General features: G+C 33.3%; 1 protein-coding gene and 1 long non-coding RNA gene across 2 annotated transcripts; one reads left to right on the plus strand and one right to left on the minus strand.

The window, feature by feature from the left end:
- The first annotated feature begins 481 nt into the window (after positions 1–481).
- Positions 482–3620, plus strand: LOC132615461 (uncharacterized). Its single transcript, XR_009572697.1, has 3 exons — positions 482–641; positions 992–1116; positions 3228–3620. It is a non-coding gene; the product is annotated as an uncharacterized LOC132615461 (long non-coding RNA).
- A 3312-nt stretch (positions 3621–6932) lies between these two features.
- On the minus strand, positions 6933–11683 carry LOC132614244 (uncharacterized). The gene is made up of 8 exons (XM_060328660.1): positions 11392–11683; positions 10885–11012; positions 10437–10684; positions 10113–10322; positions 9937–10029; positions 8933–9037; positions 8457–8845; positions 6933–7200 (listed from the first exon to the last, which is right to left on the minus strand). The coding sequence occupies exons 3-8, from the start codon at positions 10599–10601 to the stop codon at positions 7167–7169; spliced, it is 996 nt and encodes a 331-aa protein (XP_060184643.1). The 5' UTR covers positions 10602–10684; positions 10885–11012; positions 11392–11683; the 3' UTR covers positions 6933–7166.
- Positions 11684–13677: the final 1994 nt, after the last annotated feature.

Raw genomic sequence — 13677 nt, forward strand, 5'->3', positions numbered from 1 at the left:
TAATTAGTCTTGGACTTAAAATAAATACCAATCAAACTAAAGGTATATTAAGCATAAGAGTTTTTGTTCTTGAACATTATTGCATTGTGATTGGGTTATTATTAAAAACACAGGACTACCTACTAAGTGGGAACACGATGTCACTACTAAAAAAACAGGGAAAATCGACCAAAAATTTTCGACCACACTTTTTGGTCAAAATATAATCGACCATATGAGGTCGAAATTTTCAAAATTTAATTTTTTTTTTTTAGATTTCGACCTCACGCGGTCGATATTTAAACATAAAATAAAATTTCGACCACATGAGATCGAAACCTTTTTTTTCACAAATAATAAACTGATTTTTTTTAATAAAAAAATAAATTATATAAATAAAATAATTAATTAAAAAAAAAAAAACATATTTCCACCGCACGCGGTCAAAATAATAAACTTGAAAATTTAATATATACTCCCCCAACTTCAATCGTCTTCCCCTCCCAAATATTTTATACCAAAACTAAACCTAATTTCCCATCACTCCCACCCCTAGCCCGCCGCCGACGCCCATCCCCGCCCCGCCCATCCCCGCCGCCGACGCCCCTTCCCCACCACTGTCTGTCCTCCCTCGCCGCCCTTGCTGTCCGCCGCCACTAAAGGTAAGTAATTTTGTTGCCATTTTGTTTTTTCAAATGGATGCACCAAACTTCTCCTTGGCTTGATCTTAACCTAAATACATGTAAATATAGGCCCTGCAGAGTAGTTCACTTCCCACCTTGCTCACAATCTCACCCATAACTACATTTTTAGTGAAGGTTGAAGTTTAAAAATAGAGTTGGAATAGATAGTGCACAAAAATTGGTCAGAATTAGGGGTGTGTTTGGTACGATGATAATATATTCTTCGAAAAATACTTTTTAAAGATGACTTATTCATTTTGAGCTGTTGTTGATATAATTACTCTCTGTGTTTATTTACTTATTTACTTTGCTTTTGTGGAAATTTTCAGGCACATTACATAAAGCAAAAACCAATTTGTTGGTACTAAAAATCTACCAGATATTTCAAATTAACAAAGGAGGGTACTTCAAGAAAGTTTCAAGCTTCAACAAGAACAAAAAGTACTGGTTTTAGGTATATAGTCTTAAGTAATCACTAATTATGTCATGCATTATATAGTTTTCAGTGGTCCAAAATATGAACATGCTCTAGATTGACCGCAAGGGCATTCCTTGCCTATGGAAATTAATGCTTCCTTTTGAAAATGAATAATGGTGTATAGTTTGAAAATTTTGGTCGACTGTTTGGAATTTAGAGTGGTGAAGCTAGTTAACAGTTAATCTTCTCCTCCTTTTTTTAATTTCCACACTATTATGTGTGTTACCTCTTAGTTAATGTGTTGGACTAAGCTTGATTCTTAATCATGTGGCTTGAGTAGTTTAATTGTTAGTTGCATGGATCTGTTTAGTGGATATGTTAGTCCACTATTGGCCTAATTAGCAATTATGTGATTTGTTTGTTTAAGCAATTACTAGTTAAATGGTGCTTAGCTTGAATGTGAATTCTTCATTGTTCTCTGATCTTTTTTTGGTAATTATGATGCCCTTTTTGAGAATTATGGTAATTATGGTTGGTGAGTCTTTTACTAATAACATATAAACTAAGTATTAGTTTAACAAGTTCAAACGTTGTGCTATTTGGGTAGTTGGATTCTCGTAGTTGGATGTACAATATACAAGAACTCGAAACAATACCTTGAAAAGTCAAAGCAAAATATAACAAGTAGAATTAGCTGCTGACAGAGATGCATTGATATCAAAATGATCTTCTCATAAGAGCGTGGGTATAATTCCGGGAAAAATTGTTTTGTTGGTCATATATTTAGATGCGACCGTGTAATGTTACTATTCACTTTGACATTGTTTTTTTGTCTAAATCTTGTTTCTTTTTGCAGTGGGGGTTTAAGTATGTTTGACTGTTTGACAAGGTTAAGAATATCGCCTGAAATAATGAAAGAATATCGCCTGAAATAATTTCAACATGTCCTAAGTAGACTTTAATATGCATCGGCCTGTGCCTGTAGATTCTGTTCTACACATGCCTTATTAAAACCAACTCACATAGTTCACCAGTTCTAGCAACTGTACCAAAATACTCAAGAAGTATGGGAGATAACTCCCTAAATCAATCAATTATCCCTTAATCCTATTAGGGTCCCGAGTCAGAGTACAGTTCGGGTGTTTTGGAAATAAAAAGGAGAACATCCTCAAGCCAAAGTAAAACAGCTTATCCCTTTACTGATCAGGAAAAAGTCAATGAAAACAAACATGCAACTTTAAGTCGGAACGTCATCAAATCATTCACCTAACTAAAACAATGAGTAAGCTAAACATAACATTCTGCTAATCGTTAGGCTATTCGTTACAACAATTTTTGATGTTATGGACTGAGCTCCAGATCCCATATTTATTATATCGAATTCTTCCCAAGAAGTAAATGGGATATGGTTTTATAATTCACGTGAATGTGAAGAAGCTGCAAATCTCTTTAACTCAAGATTTCAGCAGATTCAGCTGAGAGCTTCTCATAAACTAGCTCTCCAATGTAGAGACATGATGTGAGTAGTTACTGGAAATAGTATGGTGACAAGTTCGAAAAGATAAGAAATAAGATAGTTGTAGCATTGCATTACCTTCTGGGAACCACGTGAAATAATTATACATTACAACAGCAGCAATAAATATCTTTCCAAGTCCTGTGGGTAATGTCACTAAGGTATTGCTAAAAAGAGCAGTGCGGACGATAGAAAATTAATAATCACGACGATTGCTAACAGATGTCTGTTTCTAAGCATTGAACTCATTTGTTTTTCTGCTGGTTTTGCTTTTTGCTAATTTTCTACTGGTTTACCAGTTTTTTCTGTTGGTTTACCAATTTTTTTTGCTGTTTTTCTCTGCTGCTTTGCTGTTTTTTTTTTTGGTTGCTGGTTTCTGCTAGTTTGGTGCTGTTTTTCTGCTGGTTTACCAGCTTTTTTGCTGGTTGTTCTGTTGCTTTGCTGGTTTGTTACTGATTTGAAGTGTTTAAATGCTCGAGGTGGGAAAAAGAAGAAAAACAAATGCTCTTAGGCAATTCTGAGTATTGTGTTGCTGGATTTCTTAACATATATAGTAATATCTCCCATATTTCATTTTTACTTGTGGCTCGTTTGGATATGAAATTAGTTGTTAATCTTGATTTGTTTGTAGACGCTCGAGAGGGGATGGAGAAGGCGTAGGTGCTACTTCTGAAGGGGCAGTGGATCCTAAGGAGTACCAAGAAATGAAGCAGAAAGTTACTCAACTAACAAGTACACTTAGTGCCACGGAGGCGAGGATGTTGCATATGCAGGCAGAAATAGACAGCTTACTCAATCTTTACCAAAATATTACTATGTTTTCTTGGATATGTATATGATATTTGATTATAGTTTTAATTCGAATTAGTCTTTTACTTTTGAAGGTGAATTTGATTGTACAAAGTAGTTTATGGTTGTTTAACTTTACGATGTTTAAGTGTTTGAATGTAGAAAGTAGTTTCTGGTTGTTTAACTTTACAATGTTTAAGTGTTTGAATGTAGAAAGTAGTTTTTGGTTGTTTAACTTTACGATATTTAAGTGTTTGAATGTAGTTTTAAGGATATTTAGAAGTACCTTGAATTTGATAGTGAATGTGTTGTAATGTCGCATTGTTGATGAATTGGATGTGTTGTAGAATAATGTTGATTCGGTTGAATTGGCAGGTAGGTTGCTGTAAAAGCAGCGAAATGTTGATATTTTTTTCCCAGATGTTCGACCACACGAGGTTGAAATTTAGCCCAGATATTGCTAAATTCGACCTCACCAGGTCTAAAATGTACCTCCACATTAAAATTTCAACCACAAGAGGTCGAAATTTAGCAACAATGTTGCTATATTTCGACCACATGTGGTCGAAATTCTGGGCAACATATTAAATTCCGACCTCTTGTGGTCGAAATTTAAAAATGTTGTCCAGGATTTCGACCACATGTGGTCGATAAATTAAATTATATTTTAAAAAATCTAATTTTTTCGACCACATGAGGTCGAAAATATTATTTAATATTTAAATATAAATTATTTTTTTGATCTCGTGCGGTCGAAATTTTTTAATAATATTTAAATAAAATATGCAATTTTCGACCACACAAGGTCGAAAACTGTTATTGCGTAAAAAAAAAAAATTCGACCTCATGTGGTCGAAAAATTTCGACCACATGAGGTCAAAAACATTTCACCCTATCAATTAGTGACCAGTCCTTAAGGTCGAAAATTTGGTCGAAAAATCGCCTTTTTCGACCTCATGCGGTCGAAAATTTTGGTCGGTTTTCCCTGTTTTTTTAATACATGTATAGATTCGGCCACCTACCCGGTGCTGGAAGGTCGGAAGAAGAAGTGTTATAAGCTTCGAAAGGAAGTCTCGGTAAATGATATTAGGATGAAAAAGCGTGAACGGGGATTGGATTGATGATAAAATAGAATCTTGAGTAGCTAATAGTGATTCGATTGATGATGAAGAAAGAGAATTCTTAGTTCAGTTGTCCACCTTGATGACACAAAATAGGATTGATCAAATTCTTAAGCCTGACTCATAGGGACCATTTATAAAAATAATGGCTCTGATTATCAAATGATTGAACAATCAGGGACAATTTACTTACGGAACCTAGCTGACATATATAAAAATCATCTAATGAATTATGAGTTCAATCCATCATGACCTAGAATCACAAGTCTCAAGTTTGTTTATGAAGAACATATCTAATTATGTTAGGGTAAAATTGATTTCTTCTGTATAACACTAATCGATAGGACGCTCATTTGGTATGTGCTACAAGATCTCGTGCATTGGGACACATAGTTATGGATCAAATCCGTTAGTATGAAACATTTTTTCCCAAGTGAAATCCCCTTGTATTGAAAGAGTGAAGAAGAGATTTCATTGTTGTGAAGTTTTTCTACTGTCTCGGTCCCAATTTATGTGACACTTTTCGCATTTTGAGATTTATCAAAACTGCACACAGAACTATGCAGTAAGCTTGAGCTATGAGCTTCAATGGTGGAATCGTGAAAACAGGAAAAGGGAGAAGAGAGGAGAGAAATCAGTAGAGCAGAAACATAACCATGTGAACTTTGACTAACATATTAAAGTGTATATTTTCACTAAATTGATATGAAAAAAGATGCAATATGTAGTACTTTTCGTATAGTCTTTGAATCGATAAATTTTAATTTTAAAATATTGAGTTGATTTAATCCAATTTAATTCACGAGAAGCGAAACATGATAACTAATTTGGGATGGAGAAAATACAAAAATTTGTATGTAGATCAAAACACCAACCAAACACAGTAAGTCCGTAACAAGTTATAGCTAATTTCATACATGGATTGACTCTTCTAAAGGACTAACCAAACGACCCTTGTGTGAAATAGGTCCTCCCTTGTGGATTAGGAGTCCTTTGGTTATTGTTTAGAGTTATGTAGGTACTAATAATACATGATTTAGTTATTGTTTCTATTAAAATAGTTTCATTTTTAAAATTCATAATTTTGCACATAGGATTTATAGTATATAATGGTTTAAAATATATCCTATAGCAAATACATATTACTTCAGTACCAGACATATAATCATAGCCATGTAATTTAACACTTAATATTAAAGCGTTTAGAGAATTTTCGTCCTGCAAAGATACCTGCAAGTTACTACAACAAATTGCTCTATCAGCGACGAGTAATTTTGTCACTTAAAACTCAAATTTCGTCACAAAATAACTTCCGTGATGAAAAATAAATTGTCAACCATTCGTCCCTAAACATATGTCACTAAATGTATACAACGACAAGTTAGTGTTTCGTCGCTAAATAGAGTTGTATTAACCACGAATATATTTTTCGTCCCCAATTGCACAGTATTTATGACGAATGACTTCGTCATGAAAATTATAAAATTTTGTAGGTAATAGAATGTTTTCGTCACTAAAGAGGTTATTAATGCCGACGAAATTGATACGTCACTAACTATTTAGTTTAATTAGTGACGATGTAATTTGTCTCGAAAGTTATATGTATTTCGTAGTTAAATAAATATTATTTCGTCACTAAAGACTACCTTTTACATACGAATTCAATTTTGTTGTCCCTAAATGTATAAATTAGTGACAACTTTGCTTTTTTACAATTTCGTAGTTGAAAACGATCATGTCGTCACTAAAATTGTTTCTTTTACCGACAAAACAAAATTGTCACTACAAAATGGCATTATAGCGACGATCACAATTGTCATAAAATACAAAGTTAATTTGTAGGTAATAAGTAGGAAATTTTGTGGATAGAGATTATTCTCGTCACTAAATGTCATACTTTAATGACGAAAATGTGTTCGTCTTTTTATTTTTTTGTCCCTAAATGTATATATTAGTGACAGCTTTGCTTTTTACAATTTCGTAAAATTATTTCTTTTACCGACAAAACAAAATTGTCACTACAAAATGACATAATTAGTGACGATCACAATTGTCATAAAATACAAAGTTAATTTGTAGGTAATAAGTAGGCAATTTTGGGGACAAACATTATTCTCATCATTAAATGTCATATTTTTATGATGAAAATGTGATCGTCTAAAAAGGTACAATGTAGTCGTCGCTAAAGGTTAAGCTTTTAAGGATAAAATGTTTTGTCACTAATTACAAGAATGATGGCGTTTTAATTGTAACGATACTGTTTAGAATTTGTATTTCGCTAGGTTTCCATTAATTTGAAAATTTATAAAAAAAAAAATTACAATTATTTACTAGTATATAAATACCTTAAACTTCATATATAGCCTGGAGTAGTTTATTCTATAATGAGCTTTATAGAAACTAAAAAGAACAACATACTAAAAGAAGCAAGATAAATAATAAGAAAATTAAACACTGTCACATAGTAATTAAGAACAACCAAAATGACATTGAGATGCTATCTCATGACATATTCCTAAAAGAAAAACTAATACTCCTAAAAACTAATATTAAGTAATGTTATCCAACTTGAAAGTGTAACTGTAAAACATACTAAACATCAACAAAACAAAGAAAAAAATGGAGGTTGCTTCTCAAAATACCATTGTAGTAACACTTCTCTAGGAACTTTTCTTGATTTCCACCTTCCACAACCTGTGTAAAAGAAGAAAGAGAAATCTAAGATTTGAATTCATACTTTGATATCATGAGATAAACAAACTAACATACAAACTAAAACTCTTGTAAAAAGTATAAGCTAATTAGGGGTGGGCGTTCTTATTCGGTTCGATATTTTCAAAGTTCGATTTCGGTAATTGGTAATTGAAAGTAGATACAAATGTAATATCTTTTACAAATGAAGAAGAGATAAAACGGAGCGAACAGAAAAGTACTAGTTCAGGCACAAACTAACATGAAAACAGAGTAAACAACAAAAGACAATTCAAATCTATTGTAGGACTTCGATTCTATTTACAATGATTTATGGCCAGCAGCAGTCACAATTGGTTAAATAAGCAATAGAATTTTGAAACATAAAATTTTGAAAAAATATATGAAGTTATTAAATGTACCTTAATGGATAACTTGATAGGATTCAGTGATCATTGCATCAAGAAAATGAGACAAAGTTAGGTGCTAAAAGCTACAAAGTTGTTATAAAACTCATTGTTAAAGCCTCTGAAAACTTTGGTTTCTTCAAAATCATCAACCATGGTGTCCCTCAACAAGTAATCAAAGCGATGGAAGATGAAAGCTACGGTTTTTTCTCTAAACTGGCTTCAGAAAAATAACGTGCTGGACTGACAAATCCCTATGGCTACGGCTGCAAGAACATAGGGATAAATGGAGATTATGAAGAAGTTGAACATTTGCTTCTTCATATCAAATTTTTGTCTATCTCTCAAATATCCAATACTATTTCCAATGATCCAACCCTCTTTAGGTACCTTCTACCTTTTCATGTATTATAGTAATTTTATGGTGAAAAGTTTGATATCGCGCAAGTTATGGACATATGCTTTTATACAACAACAACAACAACAACATACCCAATGTAATTCTATAAGTAGGGTCTGGGGAGGGTAAGATGTAAGTAGACCGGGTAGAGAGTTTGTTTCCATAGACTTTCGGCTTAAAATAAAATCATACAGCAAAATAGCAAGATAGTAATACACAGGGATATGCTTTTATAATAATGGATTTAATTTATGTCTCTGCCATGTTTGATCTAAAATAACTAAGACACCATCTACCCTTTATATATCAAAATTCAACATGCAAATCTTTTCTTTTGATTTCTTCTTCATGCCCATTGTTCTCTCTTTAAATGTCATTTGTACGATCTATTTCTAAAAAAAAAAAAAAAAACTATAATGAGATTTATTATATAAAGTTATACTACTTCTAACCTTGATCGAGATGAGCTCATAAAACGTTGTAGTTGTTTTGAAATATCATCTTGGCGTGCCAATAGAGTATTCAGTTGTGAATTTAATGATTGTATCTGCGACTGCTGGTCTTGTATCAGAGTTTGCTGATTTTCTACCACAACTTCAGCTGCATTTAATCGTTTCTGTAAATCATCTTGGGCATCGGCAGCTTCCTCTTTCGCCTTTCTAAGAGAGTCTTCTAACTCTGCCATTCTCCTTTGCGTTGCTCGAGCAGTATTAGGTTTCGGACCATAACCGATACCTTTTAAATATCCCGACTTTTTACCAAGTACAACATCCACAATTTCATCAATAGTCATAGTAGAATCTCCCTCGCTATATAGAGCTTTCAAATCATTCATGTCGTTCTGCAGAATAATAATGTATTATTTAAAAGTTATGATAACAACAAATAAATCCTATTGAATATGCGACTAAAATATTTGCTTTCTCACATAGTTATCTTTAGCTTCTTGAGATGACCAGCCTTTTTCACTTGAGTAATGAGTATCTTTGTAGAACTCAATTTTGTTCGGTTCTACCCCTTCATTCGTTTTACCCTACAGAATAAATAAAAAATATGAATATTAGTATTGACAACAAATAGTACCGGTTGTGTGCAAGGTTTTCTCTAGTTCTCTTCATGGGTACTCTCTGGACACTGTAATTCATACAAGCCAACTCGACCAAATAAGTTGCAGAAAGAAAAAGCTACTATCGTATCATTGTGTACTTAACCGAGAAGTAACAGCACATTTCATGCACTCTGCCCTATAGAAGGGGAGGCAAAGAGAGCTTTCTTCAACTTTTTATTTCATACATATATATATATACTGAGAACCTTCTTCAGCTCTTTTATGGAGCAAGAAGAAATTTCACAAGCTTGATCAGACAAATGAAGAAACAACAAAGTTGAAAAGAGAACTGTGTTATTATGCAGTCCAATCAGCTCCAGCGAAAAGTTGTATTTTTTCAATGAAAACAAGGAGATATTTTCAACTGGAATAAGCAAATTAAAGAAGATCACCTCATGTTGATGGTAAAACTGAAAGATACAACTGATAGGCCTATCCACCAATATTACCAAGAATAACAACAAATGTCCTGAAAGAGTACATATTGTTTTGCTTTTCCTACTTATTGTGTAGATATCCAAAGTTATGGCTTTCATTTGTTAAGCTTATGTCAACAGAAATATACTTCATATTGGTTGCATAGGCAGAAAGTAAGTAAGCACGCAGCAATGCAGAGTAGTGATTGGTAGATAAACTGTAACAATTTTCTAGGAGCGTGCATAGTCTTCTGTACATTGGGCACAATCATACAAAATGCTGGAGAAACAAAATCAGGCCTATCCAAACACAACAAATACATGTACTTGTTCACAAAAGGAAGGCGCAAACAATAATTTCAGCATTTAAATACCATCAGTAAAAAAATGAAAAATTGTATAACTTACAATTTCAGCACGAGCAGCTACAAATGCTTTTGACCCCATGAAATGATTATATTTAAGTTTTGATCGATTGACCTTGTTTACCTGACATCGTTTCTACAAAGACAATATAAATATAAGTAAATTAAATAGCAATGAAACAAATGAAGTGTATATTTATTTGAATATGGATCGATCACCTTATGCTCTGGACTTGACCACATGCCACAAAGTGTATTCCAGTTTTCTGGGGTCAATTCCGGAACTTCAATTTTACGAGCATCTTCCACGGAGTTTGCACTTTCAAACTTCCTTTTTAATTTATAGCGCCACTGCCGACTTTTATTTTTGAGGATATCCTCACAACTATCTTTGACATAATGCTCGTCCAAATTAATTTCAAACTTCTCCTAAAAATAAGTTTTAAAGGAACACAGATAAAAATCAAAATCCCATTATATACTAAAAGATTAGACACTAACATATAACAATGTAACAAAATCAAAAAAATATAGAAATCTTACGTGGCATCTAATCAGCGCAACATCTTTTTCCTCTACTGTGAGTTCCTTCCACTTGTTCGGAAGCGTAAGAAAATTCCGTGCAATGATGCCTAACTCATTTGAGAGTTTTGCTGATTGAACTGCCTCAACTGGCCTCCCTTTACCAACTGGGATCTCAATCACCATCTTTTTTTCCAAAGACGACTTCAACTTCTCGAGACCTTTACCCCTAGTTTTTCCTCGACCTTTCTTAATTCTAGTTGTATCGTCTGATTAAGAAAAGCTCAGTTCAAAATAATATCTAAATTGCAAAATAGTGGTGTATACATTATAGTATTTTCTATATTACAATTCAGAACATTATGGTTAAAGTTTAACATGAATGAGAGCCTTAATTGTTTAAATTTTCACTTCAAACCAGAAAAGTAACTAATAAATATGTACTGATTAATCTAAGGAATAATATTACCTGTAGTAGTAGCAGGAGTATGCTTATTTCACTCATCGGCAGATTGAGTAACTGAAATAGTTTCTCCAGTAAGTGTTTTTTGCTTATAGACACGTCCTCCTGGTGCCATGAGCACTTTTCTTTTATCCCTGCTAAATATCATAGTATGTGCATAAAAAGGATAGCTGCAGTTGGAATCTATAAAATAATATTTCAAATCCTTTGCAACACAATTTTAAGTGTTGGAGTGTAGTTCTCTATGCGCCATAAGGCTTTTTTGAGTTCATTCTTTAAATTCTTTTCCTATTAACTCAATCTTCTCTGTCGCCCTAATGAAAATTTCAACTGAAACTGAACATACAGAAGACTCTGAATCAAGTCCTTCAATAGATTTATTTCTTCTAGATACATAATTCTAGAAAAAGGAGAAAACAAGATCAAATCCATGAATTAATTATTCGATACATGAGTATTACAAACAATCTGCTTAACATTGTTCAAATAAAAAGAAAGAGGAGTCATTCATACCTAGTGACCTAGTATCTTTCTCAAGCTTAGGAATCCTTCTTTTCTCTGCAATTAGCCTTTTCATTTGTCCCATATATATATATATATTCTTCTAAAATCTAATTTGGAACCAAAAACCTAGAAACTAAGCGCCAAAATACGGTTCTTTTTGGCATTTTTACGGATGGTTCTGTTTTTTGTGGGAATTAGAAAAAGCAATTTGAAGAGTTGTGCAGGTTATCCCAAACATTTAGGAAGTGGAGAAGTTGTAGAGAAGTGGTAGGAGTTGTATGACCGTACTTTCCTCTTGGATCAAGTTAAGATGTTATATAAAAAGTTTAAATTAAATATAAATAAATAAATAAGTTGCTTTGAAGTGTTTTAAGAGGTGAAGGCAAGTTAAAGGGATTGAGGCATAAGAGCTCATTCCCATAAGTTATTACCCTTTTTTTTTTTGGGGGAAAAGTCTCAAAAATACCCCTGACCTATTGGATTTGGCTAAACAAATACCTTCCTTCCACTTATTGGTTCAAAAATGCCCCTCCATCTACCTATTTGGACCAAAACTGTCTTCATCGTAATCTTTTGGCTTAAAAATGCCCCTAAAACTAAAAGTTGACTAGATAGGGCTTTATAAAAATCCACGTGGCAGTGTATGCTTGGTCCAGATATTAATTCAATGTGAATTAAATTACTCAACTCATATTTATTGATGCGACCCAACTAGTTCTAATTTTCTCATGTTCATTTAGTAAAAAAATTAGAAAAATATTTTCACCCCCCCCCCCCCCCCACCAAAACAACCCACCAACTTAACAAAAAAGTATGTAATAGTTCTTTTTTTAGTTTTATACACCCCCTTCCCCCCGACCCAAACACCCCACCAAAAATGTCTTCTACTAACCAACCAGATATGAGAAAATAAGTAAGAAAATCACTTATTTTCCACTAACCAACCGAACATGAGAAAATAAATAGAAAGTCACATATTTTCCAAGAAAACTTTCTCCTCCATCCATACCGAACACACTGTGAGGGAGTTTCTGTTCTCGGATGTTTCTACATGGTATAAATACATGTAAAACACAATTTTGGGAAAATTTTTTATTTACAAAGATCAATAACTTTTAAAAAACCAAAAAAAAAAAAGAACTTCTAAAAGGGCCTATATATCAATTTTGGAACTAGTTCTAACATTTGTTGTTCATCTATTAATACGACTTAGCGAAGAACTAGTCCTAACATTTGTTAGGAGGGCCTATATATCAATTTTGGAGGGACAATTTGCAGGATTGCCCTTCGCTGGGGGTGGTCTTTAATTTTTGCCCTCCAAATTGGTGGTCTTTAACTAGTTCCAATTTTCTCATGTTCGTTTAGTAAAAAATTTTGAAAAATATTTTCACCCTCCCTCCCTCAACCCACCCCACCCCCACTAACTTAACAAAAAAGTATGTAATAGTTCTTTTTTTAGTTTTATACACCCCCTCCCCCGACCCAAACACCCCACCAAAAATATTTTCTATTAACCAACTAGACATGAGAAAATAAGTAAGAAAATCACTTATTTTCCACTAACCAACCGAACATGAGAAAATAAGTAGAAAGTCACCTATTTTCCAAGAAAACATTTTCCTCCATCCATACCGAACACACTCTGAGGGAGTTTATGTCCTCGGATGTTTCTACATGGTATAAATACATGTAAAACACAATTTTGGGGAAATTTTTCATTTACGAAGATCAAGAACTTTTAAAAACAAAAAAAAAAAAAATTCTAAAAGGGCCTATATATCAATTTTGTAACTAGTTCTAACATTTGTTGTTCATCTATTAGTACGACTTAGCGAATAACTAGTCCTAACATTTGTTAGGAGGGCCTATGTATCAATTTTGGAGGGGCAATTTGCAGGATTGCCCTTGGCTGGGGGTGGTCTTTAATTTTTGCCCTCCAAATTGGTGGTCTTTAACTAGTTCCAATTTTCTCATGTTCGTTTAGTAAAACAATTAGAAAAATATTTGAAAAATATTTTCACCCCCCACCCCCCCCCCCCCCCCCCAAAAAAAAACAACCCACCAACTTAACAAAAAAATTTGTAATAGTTCTTTTTTTAGTTTTATACACCCCCTTCCCCCCGGCCCAAACACCCCACCAAATATGTCTTCTACTAACCAGCCAGACATGAGAAAATAAGTAAGAAAATCACTTATTTTCCACTAACCAACCGAACATGAGAAAATAAGTAAAAAGTCACATATTTTCCAAGAAAACATTCTCCTCCATCCATACCGAACACACTGTGAGGGAGT

Source organism: Lycium barbarum, chromosome 10 (genome assembly GCF_019175385.1).
Source record: "Lycium barbarum isolate Lr01 chromosome 10, ASM1917538v2, whole genome shotgun sequence".
In the NCBI taxonomy this organism is placed as follows: domain Eukaryota; kingdom Viridiplantae; phylum Streptophyta; class Magnoliopsida; order Solanales; family Solanaceae; genus Lycium; species Lycium barbarum.